The sequence below is a fragment of the Cibotium barometz genome, chromosome 63 (genome assembly GCF_041138505.1).
Source record: "Cibotium barometz isolate CiBa-2024 chromosome 63, ASM4113850v1, whole genome shotgun sequence".
Lineage (NCBI taxonomy): Eukaryota > Viridiplantae > Streptophyta > Polypodiopsida > Cyatheales > Cibotiaceae > Cibotium > Cibotium barometz.
In genome coordinates this window covers 26,522,243-26,544,309 of record NC_141108.1, presented here as the reverse complement: position 1 = coordinate 26,544,309, position 22,067 = coordinate 26,522,243, and the positions used below count along the sequence as shown (strand labels likewise).

Genomic DNA, 22,067 nt, shown 5'->3' with positions numbered 1-22,067 from the left:
CTCCCAAAGAGCCTTGTCTGCCCTCTGTAAAGCCTCCTTATAACACGAGGGCTCCCCACAGTCAGTGAGCATCAAGTAGTCAACCCCTAGAACAAACCTGTCAGGGGCTCTGGAGGGTCTTGTGGACCTTCGTACCCAATGACCATCATTTGCAGGTTGCTGTCCAGCCTGCATATCACCTTTTTGTGGCTCCTGTTCCATGCCATAAGGTTGAAATATCATGCCCGGTATCTCCTCTAACTGTGGAATATCCATAGGGATATCTTCTGCCATCTCTGGCTGTCCATTTGGACCATTTTCAGCACCATTTAAGGGTTGGTTTTGATGCTGTAATGGCTGATTTACAGCCCTTGGTTGTTGTCCATGATGTCCATCATCATCAAAGATGACTCTGCCAGGCTCCTATGGCCTTGCAGGCTCAAGTGTGAGTGTGTGACTCCCCTATCACACATGTATATTTGCTCTAGTACACACAGTGCACTTAGTACATTAAAAGTACTAAGTGTTCTATGTACTATAACTTATGGGCTTGTACACACTACAAGGGTGGGCATAATGTCTTTACCCCAACAGTCTGTACTATTCACCCTGCAGTCGCCTGACTGATGCGCCGCCTGTTCTGTTAGACTAGGCTGGACTGTACCCGTCCGTACCTGTCCATACAGAACTACACCTGCAGCCGCCTCAGAACTGTACCTGCAGCCACCTACGTCAGTCAGTCTGCAGCACCCTGACTGAACTTGTCTATACCCGTATGCACTTGCAGCCGCCCTTGTGATGCGCCGCCTGTAGCAGCTGGACAGGACTGAACTATACCCGCCTGTACCTGCTGGACAGGACTGCCTGTACCCGCCTGTACCTGTCCGTACAGGTGTGTACCGGCAGCTGCTTGACTGATGCGCTGCTTGCACAGCTGGACAGATGTATCCGCCTGTGTGATGCGCCAGCTAGTCTCTCTCCACGTAGCGCAGCCAGATAGTACTTGCAACACATGTGTAGAACTGTGTGATGCGCCGGCTGTCCGTACAGAACTGTACCTGCAGCACACGTGTGTATGGCTTCCTATAGGCGACCAGTTCCACCCTGTTCTCCACGCAGCCAGTCGACTCCTTCTTCTCAAAAAGCGAGAGAGAGAGAGAGAGAGAGAGAGAGAGAGAGATGGAAAGGAGGCGTGTACTCCAAAAGTGGAGTAGCCCTCCCTCCATAAATATCTTGGTGGCCCTTTAAAGTTTATTAAACTTTCTAAGGGCCACCCAAGATTTGTTAACCTTAGAAACTTAAAAACCTTGGTCCCCATTCATACTTCGGGCTATCCACACATATTTCTTTTGTTCGGACTCTCAAGTATGCATCTTTAAAAATTTACCTTACATTTATCTTGCTCACCAACCACCATGCTCACACTTATGCTGTTCCACTTTCACAGGGTCATGATAGCTAGTCATATCCTTCAAATACATGCCCACATGACGAAGCTTAGACTTCTGAGTAAAATTGCCATTCACAAACGCAACCTCTAATTGTCTAATGAAAGAAAGAGCTTTAGTAATATCCTGTTTCCCATAATAAGATTCAAACTTAACATCTTGATCCCCAGCCTTGAAAGTCTTCAATCTCTTTAAGGGCTTTTCAGTGGGAGAAGGAGAACGGGCTTTCGGTTTAGCATGGCTTTTATGAAAAGAAGAACTCTGTCCAGGTGAAGGAGAACGTTTATAGGCACGAGAGCAAGAGCGGGTATGGGATCATGAAGAGGCTCGTTGAGATGCATGAGGTGTTGGTTCTCTATGCCTCTTCTTCAGAGACTCAAGAGTATGCTGAATTTCCAGGATAGCCAAAATAGACTTCAATTCAGCCACTTCGGACTATAATTGCTGCAACATAACCTCACTATGATGTGGAGAATTACTCATCATGGCTGTTGGAGTTGCCCTTCTCACAGCAAAGCAAGGGAACACAACTCAAAAACACGGTCAAAGCTGTCCAAAACAATGTTTTGCTTGCAACACAATTTTGTTTACCCAAGACCAGTCTCTACTCATGTCTAAATATGATACGGAATAGGCCGCAAGGGTACAACAATGCCCCTACATGGACACGAGGGACACAAGGTCTTTCCAACACGCTCACTGCCTCCAAAACCGTTGGTACTCCCTTTCAGAGTGTGACAATAAGACGAGGGCTACCTTAGAATCCTAACCTTCCCTCACGGATAATGATTCCTACACGGTCTTATCCAATATCATTAAAAGACTTATGCAAAGTAAGAGAACCGGAGCTCTGATACCAGTGTCACAAACGGGTGCGTGGTTATTCAAAATTTAACACTTAAATCATAAAATTACCATCCTCTGATCACCACTGCCATGCCCACATACACAGTCATACATCTCTATCTTAAAACAAATACATGGCAATTGATTATACAATTTGGAAATACTGGAAAGAAATGACACAGGACTAGGGACCAGAAGATGGGCTGGTCCCCCCCCCTTCCCCCTTTTGAAAGATTTGTATTGCCTTAAGGGAGTAGGAGTTTCACAAGTACATGAAACGGGTGGCATGGCCCAGCCATATACCACTGTCTCTTCCAAAATAACTGTGAATGAAAACCTCAGAAGTGTTTTACTCACTCACAAGTAGCCCATCTACAAGCTAGCAATATGGTGCCCAACACCCCTCTCCAAGATTGCCCAGCAATCCCAAAGAGAATGGAAGCCTAGCTTCCTGTAAATGTAGCCCACCTACAATAACATCAACCACCCAGTGGCTGAAAAATCAGCCTTAGGAAAGTGCCTAGCACTTCCAAAGGGTTCTCCAACGTAGAATTTACAGCAACCCAACTTCAGTCTTCGGGAAAAGTCTTCTTCTTCTTTTGCAAGCTTGAATGGAGAACTTCAATTCTGAAAATAAGAATTCGGCCAGCTTCTTAGCGTTTTTGGAGAGAGAGAACACTAAATATGGCTGGGAGAATACTATGCAAAGAATTGCACAAAGGCCAATTCGAGAGCTAAACTGGGGCTGAAAATCAGCATTTATAGGGCTGAAATCAGCCGAGAAGGAGGCATCTAGAAGAAAAGGGAGGGAGAGTCTTGCTCATGAAGAACTGTGGTAGAGAGTGACCTGTGCATGACCTTTTGGGTCAACATGAGTAGCTAACCGGGAAAGAGCAACTCGAGTAGATGAAATTGGTAGAAAGGCTTACTTTGCATGCTTTACTTTTGAGTTAACTAACTTGCATGATTTCCTTTGGAGAAAAGTGATCTTACATGATTTACTTTTGAGAAAAGTGAGCTTGCATGCCATATTTTTAGGTGCATGAGAGGATTAAGCATTGCATGTTGCATGTATGTAGCCAGAAAAGCTTGCATGTCGCATGCATGGGGGTTTCTCGTCATGGAGAAGAAGATCACCAACCATAAATACTTGAACTGCCATGCATGCATGGAGATAGAAAACCCGCATAATAGTGGGTTGCCTTCAAACATATGCTATTCCTGTACAAGTCTTTCATTACAAGTTAATTGCAGACAGATTATGCAACATACTAGCCCATGGATGCAATCCAAGCATCCCTAGATCCATGAGCTTCACATGTAATGAAATCCAGGCATTGTCCAGGCAAACAAAACAGTAGACACAAATAAAAATAAGCCATGCACACAAATGTATGCATCTAAACACATATTTTTGAAGAAACCCCATCTATTTACATGTACTTGAAATTCACAAAGGCTATGGCATTTGGCTCTCCAAGATCCATCAAATATCCATAGCATTATGTATTGTATTTGGTTCTCCAAGATCCATCAAATGCCTAATATGCTTCTTTGCAGCTAGGGTCTCGTAGATACAGCTGGCATACACATACATGGGAAGCTTAACCATAAACATACTATGGCTGCATGTAGTGTCCAACACCCATGTCCATGGATAATAGAGAATTAAGAATATGAATCCCGAGAAATTAGGACGCCCTAGAATACTGCGTAAAGGTGGATGCAAATGAGAACCATGTCCATGTAGTACCATTCTAATGTGTGCATATGACATGGAACAACTCAAAGTTGACCTTCAGCCAGAAGACCTTGATCCGAGTTTGTAAAGTGAAAATTCTTGATTTTTTAACATGATATGTTTAGCTAAACAAATGTCTACTGCAATCACACACACACACAGCAAGCATTTATAGAAAACACTGAGTTCGTTCTTATTCAGTTGGTTTTTGCGCTTGAATGTGCGATTTCACGTGAACTGGCTGTTTCTGATGATAAGGTATTGAACGAGCTGTTTAATTCCTTCTAGGGATACCAAAATATGGAGTACCAAAGGGGTAGAAGGAGTGCATCGCTTCTTAGCTCGTGCATGGAGACTAGTCGTTGGATTACCCACGTCTTCAGGTTCTTTTCGAGAAGGCTCTATTGTGACAGAAGATGAACCCTCTCGCGAGCAGCTTCGGGCTTTGCATCAGTGCATACAGAAGGTTAACTGTACTGAATGATTTTGGTTCATCTTGCCTGTGGTAATGTTTGTGCGTAATTAGCCAAAACAAGTTATGAGCAAAGATAAAGCAAAGTATTCCTTTGGCTTGCTGTTGTGATATCATGGCAGGTAACCGAAGAAGTCGAAGAAATGCGTTTCAATACAGCTATTGCAGCTATGATGGAGTTCATAAACGCAGCAAATAAGGTTCACCTGGAACTCTTGGCATGTTGAGATTTTGCTGTATGCTTGTAGAGTAGATTGTGCACATTAGACTGGTCAAAACATTTGAAGACATCGTAAGTTCCTGCATTGTTACCTGCTGAGAAGGGAAAAGATAAACTGCTCACAACGAACATGTCTCTCTGTGCAGTGGGGCAATCGACCTAAATCGGTTTTGGAGAATTTCGTTTTGTTACTCTCTCCTTTTGCCCCTCATTTAGCTGAAGAGTTATGGCAGCGCCTCGGGCACTCTCAAAGCCTTGCATATGAGCCATGGCCAAAGGTGGGCACCACTTGAGAATGATTTGGCTTTCTGTCATCTTGCTGTGCAGTAGTATTTCTGTTAACATTGTTTTTTGCCCTAATGCCAGGCAATTGAAGAGTATCTGAAAGAGGGTGTGATTACACTACCCATACAAATCAATGGAAAGACGAGAGGAACTATCCAAGCTTCAGTAGGAGCTGATGAAACGGTGGTGGTTGCAGCAGCTCTTGAGAACAAAATTTTAAGCAAACATATAGGTGACAAGACAATTGTGAAGAAAATTTATGTGCCCGGAAAAATCCTCAATCTTATCATTTCTAAATAAAGTTTTTCATTCTTCAAGGATTTGCAAGCTACAAATCCTGGTTTAAGAATGGTTAAAAGACCACTGGGAGGGCAATGTGGATGGAATTCAGGCACAGATTCAACATGGAATTCTATTAGAGTTACTGAGTGTTTGCCTTTGTCATGTGTCCTCTAGTTTCGCCCTGTACCCCTCTTGTGCTGGGAAAGAACTTAAGCTGCATAGTAGCATTTTACAACCTGTTTGCTTTGGCCGGTACATGCAGTAAAAACCCCAGCATTATGAAAGCTTCATGATGGTGGCATTACCAACACTAAATCTCTTTCAATCAGCAATGTCCCATGCCCGAGTTCGTAGTGAGTAGCGAAAACCTAAACCAGGACTAGGCTGCTTTAAACAAACAGACTTGTAGGAGAAGGAAAACAAAATATAGAGAGGGCAGGGGGCAGCAGGGATGTGAATCTTGATGGGTGCTCCTTTCATGTTCAAAAGCAAAAACTAGAACTTGCAACAGCTTGCTATTTGATACATCAAGGAGTCAGCAATAAAGAAGGGACAGAGGTGGTAGCATAATAAACAAGTGTTTTTCTCTTGGTTACGTTTCAAGGTACGTGATAGTGGATCTCATAAGGCAAAGGAGGGAGGAGGGTCCAGCAGATGATTGTTATGTAGACAGGGCAATTGGACGCATTGTTTGTGATGACTTGAATGACATTTTCATGCCCAACCTACATGTAACACAATCGCAAATGCAATAACATTCTTAGAAGCTTAAACATAGATACTAGAGAGTTGAGACTTGAGAGTTAAAACTTAAATCACAATGCACGTGTGACATGGAGGCTAAGATAAATGCGACATGTCAGGGGATGCCAAGGTAAGTGCTAAGGATGGAAAAACCGCAACCAAGGCTCTGATCAAATGAAGGGAGGTTTCAAGCAGCACCTTAGTCTTTATATTGAGTGGTTGAGTAGTTGCGTTGGTAATCATCTCACAAGCACCAATAGAATCCATGTTGAATGCATTATCTCCATGCATCAACTTGTTCTATTACTTTGTATCCATCAATTGCAAGCTTTTTACATACAATAAACCAGAGAGGTAGAGAAGGTTGTAGGTTTGAGATTAGTGAATGCCATAAGATAACTAAGTGCACGAAAGAAAAAAATCAAGACTAAAAACATCAACATCATACTGGTAATCATGCACTTATACTCTTGGAGTGAGATCTTCCAAGTACAATGTTTTATAGCCTTCAAAGTATTCAATGCACACGTGCATCTCATTGAGATCTAACTCCATATCTAAGCACTCCACATGATCATCACCACACAAAATATGTGAAGGCCCACATGCACACCTTCTTTTCCATTCTCGCCACAACTTAGAGCCAAGGAGCCTTACACAAATCCTATTCTAATGAGCTATGCTCTTTTTCAATTACCCGATTTCAAATTCTTCTTCCTAGTGATGGCGCTTGGTACTTTGTTCGGGCCTTCCAAGCTCATGGCTTGAATACCATTGGTTAATATCGTCTGAAGGTGCTTTGTCATCTTATCTGTGTGAATGGGCACTTATTTTTTATAAGACGACGTTGGAACATATAAAGCAACCTTACCATGAGCTCAATGTCAAATAGAGAAAGTCTACAAACTTAGTGTACATACTTGTTTAAGGCTATAATGGAGATCGGCCCATTTTTAAGTTTGGTTGGTCTTGTGTGAAAAGTTAATACTTATTTATAAGTCATTTTTTATAATATGCAAATACACGATCATTCCCTTGCAATGGTTTTCTTGTGAGCTCTCCTTCTTACCTCTTCTTCCTTAATTGTATGCTTTGTATGTTCATGCATGCTAGATGGATGCTTACTTAGATAGGTTTTCTTGTAGGTTTCTCTCTTCCATTAGCTTCTTCATCCCTCACCTTTTGTGTGAGACCTATTATAGGAGTGAGGATGCCATAAACAAGCTAGCACACCTGCATCGGGAAGTTGCACTTGTGGCTCAAAGGCAAGATCCAATGCCACATGCTTCGGTAAGATTAAGGTAAGATCTTAACTTGAACATATTTGGCGTTCTTATCGGGAACTAGCCTAAGGCTTACCTCTATTTGTCCGTTGGTTTCAAGCTATTGGGATCACTAAATATTGTCCGAGATTGATTAGGAAGTCACACTCTAAAAAACATATAGTTTTGGAGTCTTTCGTCTCGTGTTTGTAGACTTACACCTGGATTCTCACATACTTTATTTTTATGAAATAAGCTTGCTTGGGATACCCAATTTAATTTGTAAGGCCTATGGTGAGACTGGTGTGCAATTATTGGATAATAATTATACTTTAATGTTTCAATAATTACAAAGGACAAGAATTTTCATTCAAAATTAAAGCTAGTATAGATTGTATTACAAGAAAATCCTTAAAGGACATGAGTAGATGTCCTTAGAAGTTTTCAAGGCAATAATAATTGGTTGGTACAATATTAGGTGTACCTACCTCTAAACTCATGTCTAATTAACTCGCGTGACCACGTCTATTGACTCACATCTCTAGACTTACATATGTTGACTCACGTCTTTTTTTTCCACACAACTATGGACTCTCCTAATCCAAGAGCTCGTTTGGCTTGGATTTTAGAGTTTTTTGAGGCTTTTTTGGACTTGATATAGAATGAATGATAGGATCCTAATCTTAATTAATAATTATTATATAAGTAATTATATAATTTTTGGTTGATTTTACATGCTTCTAAGCTACCAATTCAAACAATGCATTAAAAAAAAATGAAAAGCATGAACAAAAATTAACTATCACACTCTAATCCACATCCAATGAAACTTAATACTCATGTTTTCGGAGTGGATTTCACTTCTAATCACAATCGCTAAGCTATTCCTTGGCTAAATGCAAGGAAATCTAAGCCTTGTGGGCTCCAAAATCATACAAATCACCACACATAAGTCTAGAGACATAAACATGAACTTGTGAGCCTAGTGTTAACCACTCCGTTGGTTAACATGGTTTTGCTTACCCAACCTACCATAAGGCACTTTTCCATCTTACCGTGCGAACGAGCATTTGTTTGTTGTAAGATGGTACTGAAACAAATAAAGCAACCTTAGCATAAGCTTAATATCAAATAGGAAATGTGTATGGACTTAGTGTACATAGTTTCTTAAGACTAGTAATAGAGGCCATACCATTTTTATGTTTTGTCAGCTTAGTGTGAAAACTAGTCACTTGTATAAAACTCATTTTGGACAATAAGCAATACACAATTATTCTTTTGCAATAGTTTGGGAAAATTCGAGATCTGATACTAATGTAAAGTCCTCACTAGAATGTGTCCATGGATTATCTTACATAGAACCACTGTGGATTAGGATAGAGGATATACTTGAGAAATGCTAGCAAGGTTTCCATAGACCCAATGTCAAGAAAATTAGTCACAAAAGCCTCTTCATTTTAAAATTATGATGGCAAAAAGGATGCTAACGTGGTACTCTCATGGTTCAATCACTTCTTCTCTCTTCTTGTTTATTTGTATGCTTTTGAATTCATGTTTACTTGATGGATCCATGCTTGATCGATTAGCTTCTTCTTCCCGTACTTTTTGTGAGAGAAAACCGTCACGTAGAATTCTCTCTTCTTGTCTCCATCTAGGCATTGAGAGCTCTTCCTTCACCCGGTGTGACAAGGGAACGAGGACACGACGTACAAGCTAGTGCACCCACATGGGAAGTTGCATTTGCGGCTCAAAGGCAAGACCCAGCGACACATGCTTTGGCAGGGCTAAGATAAGCTCTTGACTTTGGTTCTTGTCTTCGAGCCATAAACCCCACTTTCTATGTGGGTGCACTAGCTCGTCCGTCATGCCATCACTCCATTGTCACATTGAGAGCTCTTCCTTCACCCGATGTGACAAGGGAACGAGGACACGACGTACAAGCTAGTGCACCCACATGGGAAGTTGCATTTGCGGCTCAAAGGCAAGACCCAGCGACACATGCTTTGGCAGGGCTAAGATAAGCACTTGACTTTGGTTCTTGTCTTCGAGCCATAAACCCCACTTTCTATGTGGGTGCACTAGCTCGTCCATCATGCCATCACTCCATTGTCACATTGGAATGCTCCTTGCCAAAGGGGTGAAGGAAGATTTCTACAAGGCCATGAAGGCAAGAAGAGAGGATCCTTCATGATGGTTCTCTCTCACAAAAAGCAGGGGAAGAAGATGATAATTGAAGAGGGAAGCCTACAATCAAACCTACTCAAGGATGCATCCATCAAGCAAGCACGAATTCGAAATCATACAAGCAAGCAAGAAAAGGGAAGAAGCATAGCTCATAAGTAAACTATTGCAAGGGAATAACTCTATTTTTCTTATTGCCAAAAATGACTTATATATACATCCATTCAAAGCCACTCAAGCATACATCCATCAAGCAATCATGAATTCAAAACTATACAAGCAAGCAAAAAGATGGAAGACAGAGAGCTCATAAGTAAACCATTGCAAGGGAATGATTGTGTATTTCTTGTCAAAAAAGAATTATATACAAGCAACTAGTTTTCACACTAGGTCGGCCAAACTTAAAAATGGTGTGGCATGTATTATAGTCTTAAGCAATTATGTACACTGAGTCCATAGACTTTCCCTATTTGATATTGAGCTCATGGTGGTAAGACTGCTTTATATATTCTAATGTCATCTTACAAAAGATGAGTGCATATTTGTGTGGGTGAGATGGCAAAGCGTCTTACGCGATAGGTCCCCCTCTCGGAGCCATATCGTCCCTCCGGGCAGGCGAAACCATATTAGTCGAAAGAAACTAACTATGCATGCCTCTGTGGCTTGATAGACTTGGCAGTGTCAAGCATGTGGGTTGGAGACAGGGTGCATTGACTAGGTAGGGTGGTCAAAGATGAGGCATGGAAGAGTCTTGCTGATTGTAGAAGTTCCATGCAATGGATTGTACCATGGGCCATGCTTACACCCGCGATGGTCCCCCCATCGAGAAATGTACCTGGACAATTATCGATGATGAGGCTCAATGCATGTTCATGAAAGAAAAATGCCTGAGTGTCCATTACATGCAGAGCCTATGGATATTGGAGGTGGCGTGCATGGGCATTGGGTAAAATGTAGACCCGTGTAGAAGCTTCATCTAATGAAAACTCCAACACACTGCTTTCTTTGATACTTTTGTCTGCTTTCTTTGACTCTTACACATGGTTTGGGATGGGAAATTGGTAGTTGATGTTTGACGAGGCTAGCAAATAAGACAAGTGTGAATCCGTTTGGGTTGTCCATGAGAATGGAAGAATGTTAAGACACCCAGATGGACTATTGAAACCTTGATAAGCTGTGAACTATGTGTGGCTTGCAGGACATGGCCAAATGGATCCGGATGCATCGTGAACCTCTTTTTAAAATGTTGGTGGCTCTTTGGTCCGCTTTCTTGAAGCATGGCAACATGCAACATTGCTTTGACCTTTTAGACACAGCACTACCTCGTTTGATGGGCACAGATGTAGACAAGTTTGGTGCCTAGGATATAGGGTGGTGTGCATGGGCATTGGATAAAAAGTGGGCCCATGTAGAAGCTTCATCTAGTCAAAACTCCAACACATTGTTGTCTTCAACACTTTATTGTCTCCTTTCTTCGACTCTTACACATGGTTTTAGGATAGAAAATTGATAGTTGATGTATAATGACGTTGCCCGATATAAGGCGGATGTGATTGAGGTTGGGCATGAGAATGGAAGAATTTTAAGACACCGAGGTGGGCTGAAGCCTTGATAAGCTATGAACTATACGTGGCTTGCCCAACATGGCCGAATGAATCCAAGTGCCATTGTGAGCCTCCTTTTAAAGAGTTTGTGGATGTTTGGTCGGCATACTTGAAGCATGGTGACATGCGGTGTTGCTTTGGCCTTTTGGGCAGCTCTACCTCGCTTGATTGAAACAAATGTAGACAAGTTTGGTGCCTAGGAGGGAGATGCAGAGTTCACCCCACTGTGTGGGTAGAGTGGTCCCGTGGAGGGTAGACCTGGTATAACTCGGATTGTTTGCTGGTACATTGTCGAATAGCCCAATCACCAAGCCACCCACAAACCCCAAAGAAAATCCCACTACACACCAAACCCATCGGTGCACTCATGCCTTTGCCAATCACATCCACAATCTCCACTACACCTTATTAAGGCACTCCAAAATCGAATCCCATTCTCGCACACAGCATGCATGCCCCATGCCAACAATTTTCATGCATGCCTTTGATTATGTTATTTTGAATTCCTCATTGAGTCTGGTTCTTGCTCAGTCTAGCATTCTTTCCATGAAGCACAATTCATGTGCCTATGTACTCAGGGCTACTAGCTTTCCATCTGTACCGACGAGCACGCTGAAGATGCCACCGAAGAAGCCTCTATCTTGCCCAAATACATGGGCATCCTAATCGTGGTATATGGAGCCGTCGGTTCCATGCATCCAAGTGGAGATCTCCCCACAAAAAGCAATGATGTGATGGAAGTGGGGCCGAAGTGGGAATTGGGACTGATTTGGGAGCCATCCACATGGGTCACTAGTTGATTTTCTTGATGGGCATCTTTTGGCATGGGCTTTATGCCTCTTTCTTGATGCGGAGATGGTGGAGGCAAGAGGTTGAAGTTGTAGTTGGGGTTGGAGCCAATGGCAAGTGGCCAGCCTCGATGGAGTACAAGATGGCTCCCGTTTTTATGTTTCTTTGAAAGGGGGTGTGGCTTGGGAGTGTTGGTGAAACGTGGTGCCACAAGGCACAAACAAGTTGGGCAAGGCACAAAAGCAGGAAGCTCTTTGTAAATGGCATGACAAAGGATCTTTGTGAGCATGTGTACACAATGTATCTTAACTGTCAAGTTCTTGTAAGAGCTCTCGAGCTAAGCGATGAAGGCTTTGGCCCAATTTGACGGTTGGCCAAAGAGAAACTTGGCAAGGATACACCATGTTGTGGTGATATCGGGCCTTCTGGTGAGCGAGAAAGGTGAGCACATGGGCCAGTGGCACCCATGGATGACTATGTTGTCAAATTTAGCCCCATTTGAATCGAGGCGTGAGGCTGACCTTGTCAAGGGGCTAAAGTGGAATATGGTATGGCATTTGGTGGACAAGTAGGTGACCCTAAAGAGATTGCAAAGGGGTGTTTTGATTTTGTCATGAAGTAGGCTCACACAGTGTGTGGAGCATTTTTGGGTCGAGGGAGAAAGAGTTGTCTTAAATGGTGAGGGGCATTTCGGTGATTAGATCTGGAAGCTGCTTTCTAGGCTCCCATCAGAGGGCTAACGAAGTGGATGTGGTGCCATACACCATGATGTGTGCACGCAAGTTCCTTATGCGCAATGGATTAAGTCATTAGGTTTTTGGGTAAGTGCACGGTCGTTATGTGAGCAGTGTTGTGTCAGTGCCAACAAGTGTACGTGAAGTGGCTTAGAGATGGCATGGTCGAAAAGGATTTTGGACTATCCAAGAAGATGTGTTTGGACTTTTCAGGAGGATACCTACAAACAGCCCTAGAATTGAACTATCTCTACCCTCTGTGTGGGGAGCAATTTGCCCACTCAATGGGGAGTCAAAATAAGCAGTAAAAGGTGGGTGAAGTGGTTACTTGCACTTACCAGTGGACATCGACATGGCAAATATCAATGCTTGCTAGAATGCTAATATAGCGGCCAAATGAGAGCACCTTCTCATTGTCGATTGCTTCGTGTCGACAGCAGTGTTGCGTGGTTGTCGATGTCAATGTTGGTGTACCGATTGGTTGCTTGTGGTTGTGCAAAGTGGGTCTGTTGGTGGTGGGGAGGTTTTGGAGAGGCCGGGGTTTATGTTGGTGAAGAGGATGGGGAGGCTGGTCTCTTTCGGGCCCTCCTAGCTTGCTTCACAACAATACTTTCCTCATGAATATGGTGTGTTAGTAAATCATTGTGCATGTTCTTGAAAGATAGCTTCAGTGTAGAGCATGCATATAGTCTCTCTCTCTCTCGTGCTCTCTCTGTACATAGTTCCAAGATAAAATGCACAATACCATCATTGCATAATCCTATAGAAGAAAGTAATTACCTAATGAACATGAGCAGAGTTGCTACCTGTGTAAGTTCAAAAAATATCATGCTCTCTATTCACACACACACTCTTCCTTTCCATACAAAAAAAAAAGTCAAGCATGAAAACCATATTTGATTGCATTTAATGGTTTAACACATTAGAAGGGTATAGATCTGCCTCTCATTGTCACACACACACAGACACACCAGCATAAGCTCCCTTGTACTTTTGACGTTTTTTCCTTCACACATATACACTTACATGTACATAAAAGAAAATAAGCATGTAAACCGAGTGGACAATGTGAAATCATTGTGCTTCTTCAAATCTTCTCTACCTACACACAAATGACACACAATCAGTCCTAGTGTGTAATAACCGACTTCAAGGTAGACATCTCTCTCTCTCTCTCTCTCTCTCTCTCTCTCTCTCTCTCTCTCTCTCTCTCTCTCTCTAAAAAACTAATTTTAAATTTTTATAATTGAAAATAACATAAAATAACCAAAAAGTAATTTAAAAATTTTATGGGATTATACCCAAAAAAGATATTTTAAAATTTTATGGTATTATTTTATTTTATTTATATTTAAAAAATTTAAAACTACCTTTCAGGTTATTTTATGTTACTTTAAATTTAAATTTTATAAATTACTTTTTTAAGAGAGAGAGAGAGAGAGAGAGAGAGAGAGAGAGAGAGATTGTCTTGTTTTGTAAGCAAGTTATCACAAAGAATTTCTAGCATAGGGATTTTAGCTAAAGGTTATGGTTCCTTAGGGTGTTTTTATCGTCGCAAGACCTCTTGTTTGCATAGCATGTTATGAGGCCTGTGTATATTATCGTATGCTGAGAAATGCACATTTAACATAGATATTCATACACCAGAGGTTTAATATCCATGAGGTTGAGAGAGGCACATTGCAGAAGCCATCATGAAAACCAAGGAGCTTGTAGAAGAAGCAGTTTTTGACATGTCTTCGTTTGGCCCCCCCACAAAAGATTCGCATGTGCATTGCAAAATGTCTTGTCATTAATTCCATGGTTAGAATAGATAATGAACTACAAAAGCAAATAAGCTAGAGAGAGTTATTTGATTTGCTCTCTCAGATGCATCCGCTTGTTCAAACAAATAGGTTACACAATACTTTTCTCTGAGGGTGGTATATTTAGTGTTGCAAATGGGCATATGATATTTGGCTAACAGGTTCAAGAGAATGGTGAGGATGATAAAGAAAGGTCGGCGCACACAAGGACCATAGGTTATGTTGCTAATAAAGGGGACATGGAGAGGGGGGAAACGTATGAGTTTTCCTAATTGGAAAAAAGGAAATTTAAATAAAAAATAACTTCCAAAGAAGTTCAAATAAAAATAGCAAATTCTTAAAAAAAATTTAGGAGCTTGCCACTTGGGATGGGGAGGGGTAGGGTTTTTTTCAAAAAATTAAATTAATTTTCTTTTCTTAAACACACACATCTCTCTCTCTCTCTCTCTCTCTCTCTCTCTCTCTCTCTCTCTCTCTCTCTCTCTCTCTCTCTCTCTCTCTCTCTCTCGCTCGCTCGGCCCCCCCGCCATTGGCCACGATCCCCTCATCAGCTCCAGATCTAGGACATGCTCCACCGCCATTGAGCTACCTTTCCACATGACATAGCTGAGGGAGACCTCTCAGCCATACTCATTAGACCCATGCTTGATATTTTGGCGAGTGGTATACCATCTACTCAGAGCTAATGCTTCTCTCATGTTTCTATGTTCCTAGTATTCCATAATGAGTTTCCATGGACAGTTTTGTATCACCCCGGTGTGAGATAGCTATGTTTATGTTTTGTTTCTATTTTATTTTCCATTCCATGATGAAATATGCCATGGACATTATTGTATCACTTTGGTCTCATAGGCCCATTGGGTCTTTAGTAGTAGATACTTAATAGATCTTTCTTTCTCATAGGTCCATTGGGTCTTTAGTAGTAGATACTTAATAGATCTTTCTTTCTCTCTCTCTCTCTCTCTCTCTCTCTCTCTCTCTCTCTCTCTCTCTCTCTATTGTTCGCCCACCTCTCTCCCACCTGCGCTGCCCGTCCCTCTTCCCACCCACCCTTCCTTAGGCCCCCAAGGCAGCAACATAACTCTCTCTCTGCTGAATCTCTTCTCTTTTCTCTACATGGCTTGACCCCTCCCCCTGCTGCTGCTGCTGCTGTTTCGCGCTGCGCGCAGGTGTCATGGATTAATTTGCATTCCATTGGCTATGGGAAGTACTGTAAAAAGTCATGGCCAAGACCGGAGTTAAAGAGGAGCTCGTGAAGGTGGAGGACAAGCTCAGCACAATTATCAAAAGAAAACAAGAAGATGGTCGACTCTTTCGTTACCGCAATCATAAACTGCCTCTCCAAACTCCAGAAGGGATTTGACAAAATCCAAGAGCTCGAAGAGAGAACATCCAAGCAAGAGGCTGAGATTTCAGCCTTAAAGAAGGAACTACTGGAGGCCAAATTGCATGCTAAATGTCAAGCGGGTGAAATCTCAGCCCTCAAAAAGGAGTTAGAAGCCACTTCAGAAGGCAAGCTTGAGGATGGAAAATTTCAGCCCTCCTTTATTGAAGAGCTGAATACCATCAAGGAACAAAATCGTTCGAGAGGAGGAGGAGCGACATAAAGAGAAGACATCTTCATGGGTGGAGGTGTTTTCACAGAGACACAAAAGAAGATGGACGAGGCGGAGAAATGGATCGAGGTTGCCAAGAAAGGGAAAGGTAAAGAATCGCCACTCCCACCATCATCAACATGACCCTTGAAGAGGAGCAAAGGAGGAAGACCCGGGCCTTACATGTACGAGTGTCCGGTCTAAAAGACCGTGATGATGCGGAAGGGGAAACCAATGAGCTCTTCTCTATGATGGGCATTGAAGCCATGCACACAAAGGCATGGAGAGTGGGAAAGAAGAGAGAAGGTAGTGGCGAATCTTCTAAGGAGAGAGCACTTATCATTCGTTTCCCCTCCATGGAAGCGAAGGACTTCTTGAAGAGACGTCCTACACTCAAGAAGACTGGAATATTTCTTGGAGATGACCTCACACTCTCGCAACTTGCCCACATGAAAGAAGTTATGCCCGAGATAAGGGCAGCCCGAGAGAAAGGGAAAGTGGCCTTCTATAGAGATGGTAGAGTGGTGATTATGGAGAGGCGCTCTTCATGACGGCACGAGACCTATGGGGCTACACTCAAAGTTGCTACTTGGAATTGTAATGGATCTCTATGCCTTGATGTAGGGGCTTTTTGTTGAAATATACAAGTGATAGGGTGTGTGCGGGAATAAGCCCTTGGTTAGAGGCTGTAAAAAAGAATCTGTAAATGTCAGAGAACCTGTGAAAAGGTGAGAAGAATCTACTGGGAGAGAATAAAGGGTAGCATGAGGAGATTTAGGAGGTGTGGAGATATTCTGGGAGAGGTGGAGAGAATCAAGCAAAAGGGGTAGAGTGAATCAAGGAGAAATCAGTGGGATTGGATGCTTGGATGCAAACTCTATAAATTGAGGCATTGGCCTAATGAGAATTTGTTGGTTTTTTATTATCCATGCTATCAGTTAATTGCTCACTAATCACATCTTAATTATCATCTAATCTCTTTGTTAATGATATTGATTCTAGCATTTGATCCACCATAGCTCATCACATTGCTGTAATTTTAACATGGTATCAGAGCCTAGCCTAGAATCCATCAAGTTTATGAGCCCATTATCTAACTAATTAAGATTAGTAGATAATTAAGAAATAATTATTTTTTTAGTTATTTTCAACTAGCCCTCTATACCCCCAGCCAGTGGAGGGGCTTGATCTCCCTCCAGGAGAAACATTAGGGAAAATGCTTCTAGCCCAACATAGCTACTTCATTGGCTCTAGCCAAGCGAACCAGCACAGCAAACCACCTACCACAGCTCACAATTTTTGCTAATTTGCAGGCGCCGTTTTTCTGAGGAGAAATTAAAATCTCTACTGCTCCACATCAAATGGGTCTAAATCCTCTTATTAGCCCTAGGGGTTTTCAAGGGTTCTCTACAAGCTGGTGAAGTCAGAATTTAATTTGATCAAGTCTACAGTGAGATCCAAGCTCTTCATCAAATCTGCAGGTGACTTTGGTAAAACAGAGATTAAGCATTCAATGTTCGGTCAAATCTTGTGTTTCTTGGCTTAATTCTCTACTAGACTAATTTCTATTGATGGCCTTGAAAGCATTCGAGCTCATTTGAACTCTAAGGCCTCAGATCTGGGCTCCCCGCATACTCTGTTTTCTGCACACAAAACAAAGGATTAAGTTACTAATCAATGATTAATCAGTGCTGCTAATCACTATTTTTTAGTATAATTGAGGGTTCAAATTAACCATTAGGTATCTAATACAGATCCCTATAACTTCAGATTGCAATTCAGAGATGGTTTGATACTCCAACCATTGTACAAATTGGTTACCCTTGATTTAATGTAATTTCTGGTAAAATTATGCTGATAAATTTGTGGTAATCATCATTTTGCATTTAACCCTTGGTTAATGTCTACAAATCACACTCAAATTCAAGATTATTCACAGCCAGAGTTGCATTTGGGAATGTGCATAAGAATGAATGCTATATGCATTATGTATTGGGCACATTACATCAATGTAAAAATGGGATCAGACACTGCCCTTGTCCAGAATAAGGCAAGAGGTAAGACCTCCCACATAGATTTGGGTTTGCATTGCATAATGACACAAGATAAACATCAAAAGCCCAAAAGAACTGTCAACAAAACATTTAAACATAATGCTCACACACACATGGAGCAAGAACTGACGGACAAGCTCACATTTAAACATAATGCTCACATGGAGCAAGAAAACTGACGAACAAGCTCATGGCCCTAGCCATGAAAGAAGAAGATCTCTTTCCAAGAGGAAGATCCACACCAAGAAGAAAAGCTAAAGGAAGCATTGAAGGAAGACATGGATGCGTGAAGAGAAGCTGCCACAACAAGAAGACTGAAAGAAGAGGAAGACATGGACGCATGAAGAGAAGCTGCCACCACGACAAGAAGAGGAAGACATGGACACATGAAGAGAAGCTGCCACCACGACAAGAAGACTGAAGACAAGAGAAGATGTGAGGCTCCAAAGAGTGAGGAGCCATGTGAAAATCTGAGAGAGAGAGAGAGAGAGAGAGAGAAACCCCACAACCCAATGTAGCCTACCCCAACAAAGTAAAACCACCTCTGAGCCATCGATGATGTAGGCCATGTGGTAGATGTATGTGTGAGCATTTTAGTCAAGGTCACGGGCACTTATAGTAGCCTTGGACACATAGAGAGAGAGAGAGAGAGTATGTCAAGGACTATGAGTTTAGGGACTTGAGGCACTCGTCGCGGACTATCAAGTAAGAAGGAAACTTGGTATAGGGTCCAGGTGTGCTAGGATTGCTCACTTGAGGGGAGGTATGCTAGGCACTGTGGTCGCGGACTATCAAGTAAGAAGGAAACTTGGTACAGAGTCCAGGTGTGCTAGGATTGCTCACTTGAGGGGAGGTGTGCTAGGCACTGTGGTCGCGGACTATCAAGTAAGAGGGAAACTTGGTATAGGGTCCAGGTATGCTAGAAGTATTCAATTGAGGGGAGGTGTTGAAATATACAAGTGAATAGGGTGTGTGCAAGAACAAGCCCTTGGTTAGAGGCTGTAAAAGAGAATCTGTAAATGTGAGAGAAGCTATGAGAAAAATCTACTGGGAGAGAATAAAGGGTAGCATGAGGAGATTTAGGAGGTGTGGAGATATTCTGGGAGAGGTGGAGAGAATCAAGCAAAAGAGGTGGAGTGAATCAAGGAGAAATCAGTGGGATTGGATGCTTGGATGTAAACTCTATAAATTGAGGCTGTAAAAGAGAATCTGTAAATGTGAGAGAAGCTATGAAAAGGTGAGAAAAATCTACTGGGAGAGAATAAAGGGTAGCATGAGGAGATTTAGGAGGTGTGGAGATATTCTGGGAGAGGTGGAGAGAATCAAGCAAAAGAGGTGGAGTGAATCAAGGAGAAATCAGTGGGATTGGATGCTTGGATGTAAACTCTATAAATTGAGACATTGGCCTAATGAGAATTTGCTGGTTTTTGATTATCCATGCCTACATTAAGCTATCAGTTAATTGCTTACTAATTATGTCTTAATTATCATCTAATCTCTTTGTTAATGATGTTGATTCTAGCATTTGATCCACCATAGCTCATCACATTGCTATAATTTTAACACTTTTGAGGATAGTTTCACTGGGAGGGACATCATCTTCTACTGTGAGATGCATCAGAGGCTCCTGGACAGTCCATGCCACATGTTAGTGGATACCGATGAGAGACAGCTTGTAGACAGGAGACTCGTTCTTCAGAGCATAGAGGACGGGGCTCAGGAGGAGTGGTAGTATTGTTTAGAGAGGAACTCCATCCACTGATACATATAGTCCGCAAAGATGAGCAGGCTAGGTACATGTGGGTTAGACTGAGGGGCAGAGACGGGCAGATATCTCTACATTGCTATATGCTATTTTGCTCCTAGTACATTAGTGTATGCATCACCTAGCGGGTAGTCTCCCTTTTCTATTTTGGATGATGACATTTGGGAGTTTTCCAGGGATGGTGGCATCATTCTCCTGGGGGACTTCAATGCTAGGACTGCCCATAACCAGACAGTATTTTATGATACCGCAGAGGAGATGTTGAGGGAGCTTGATGTTAGGGATATGGGCCTATCTAGACTCTCACAGGATGAGAAACATACAGTGTATGGGTGGTATTTGATAGACATGGGGACTGCACATGGATTGGCCATCCTGAATGACCTACAGAGATTCCCGAGACAGCGGGCGGTTTCACTAGCTTTCCACATCGGCATGGTGCTAGTACAGTGGACTATGTTATCGCTCAGCCCACTCTCATTCCCTCTTTTCAAGATTTTATGGTAGGCGCTAGGCCGGTTGGAGTAGCAGTGGATCATGCTATCTTGTCCTTCACTCTCACATTTCAGTTCAGCACCGCTCCATTGGGACAGGTCTCCACACACACTCGTTATACCTTTACGAGGGAGACTGACACCATGTACACGGATGAGATATACAGACGCTTATGTGCCGAGGAGCCGGGACGGCCATTAGATGAGCTCACTTAGATATTGATAGAGACGCTTCATGCTACAGCATCAGAGGCATATCCCCATAGTCAGCCTACACGGAGATGATCTGGGAACATGCCCCAGAACAGCTGGTATGATGACGAGTGCAGAGAGATGAGGATCAGATTACAGAGAGAGGTGCTCATGGGTGTTACCACTCATCTCACAGACAGTCACAGATTACCTTCCGGCGCCTAGTGCAACGGAAGAAGAGGGCATATCTTGCTCAGTTAGAGAGGGATTTGTATCGGTTATTAATGAGTCACAGGACTTAGGCGAGGCAAGACTATTCCATGAGCATTCACCATCACCAGCCATTACCTCCACAGATATTTGGGGTGAGTATGCAGCATCCCTATACACAGCACCAAGACAGCCGCCCCCTACCAGACCCATCGGAGCCATGCCCAGAGACATGTGCTTTCTTTATTGCTTATTGACAGGGTGAGGACTGGGAGAGCATATGATCATGATGGTTTGGTAGCAGAGCACCTTATTCATGCCAGAGATATGCTTGCAGAGCTTATTGCTATGATTTTTAACCGAGCCATGTGTGAGGGTTTTCCTAAGACTCGGAATATGTCCACGATTGTGCCTATCTTCAAGTCAGGGTTTTCCTAAGACTCGGAATATGTCCACGATTGTGCCTATCTTCAAGTCAGGGGATCCCATGCTTCCTGGGAATTATCGTACCATCATGATTAGTCACACATTGGCTAGATTATATGCATCTATTCTTGAGCAGGAGTTGAGTAGATGGGCAGAGAGAGAGGGCATATGTGCATCAGGACGACAGGTAGGGTTTAGGAGAGGTTTCTCCACTCTTGACCATATCTTGACACTCAGAGCTATTATTGAGGGCAGAATATATGGCAGGAGGATTTATTGTTGCTTTGTGGATTTCCGCAAAGCTTTTGACACAGTACCGAGAGCCAGACTGATGCGCAGACTACAAGAGATGGGAGTGCCCATCCACAAAGCTGATTTGGGGAATCATGGCTTTATACAGGACAGTTGTGGGGCAGGTACGTACTACTCAGGGTATATCTGAGATGGTTCACTCCACTGTTGGGGTGAAACAAGGCTGCCTCCTTTCTCCCACCTTATTTGGGATGTATGTGGATGAGGTTTCGGACTATGTAGAGTAGGAGGGTGACAGAGGAGCACAGCTAGCAGGGACATGGATTCCGCTGTTATTGTATGCTAATGATATTGTGCTAATCTCAAATTCTCCAGAGGGGATGCAGCGTCATTAAGATGCATTGCACACGTTTGCACAGGACAGTGGATTGTCTGTTAACCTTGGTAAAATCAAGGTGATGGTGTTTAACACCACAGCAGCACAGTGGGTTAGGAGGTCAGTACCCACCTTTACATATGGTCAAGAGAGACAGTGGAGTATACAAATGCATATACTTACCTTGGCGTGGTTTTTAGTGGCCCAATATTTTCCTTGAGGAGAGCAGCGGAGACCAGATTGACCAAAGCTTATGCAGCATTGGGGAGACTAGAGAGGATGTGTTCGTAGGTTCAGTTTCAGGAACCTCG

At 42.7% G+C, this 22,067-nt stretch overlaps 1 protein-coding gene across 1 annotated transcript in view; it reads left to right on the top strand.

Annotated features, from left to right (window-relative positions):
• Positions 1-5,308, top strand: part of EMB2369 (tRNA synthetase class I (I, L, M and V) family protein) — a 124,789-nt gene extending 119,481 nt beyond the window's left edge. Inside the window, exons 17-20 of the mRNA XM_086795966.1 lie at positions 4,303-4,480; positions 4,609-4,686; positions 4,853-4,984; positions 5,073-5,308. Coding sequence (XP_086652092.1) covers positions 4,303-4,480; positions 4,609-4,686; positions 4,853-4,984; positions 5,073-5,291 — 607 coding nt within the window. The 3' untranslated portion in view covers positions 5,292-5,308. The remainder of the gene's footprint in view (positions 1-4,302; positions 4,481-4,608; positions 4,687-4,852; positions 4,985-5,072) is intronic.
• Positions 5,309-22,067: the final 16,759 nt, after the last annotated feature.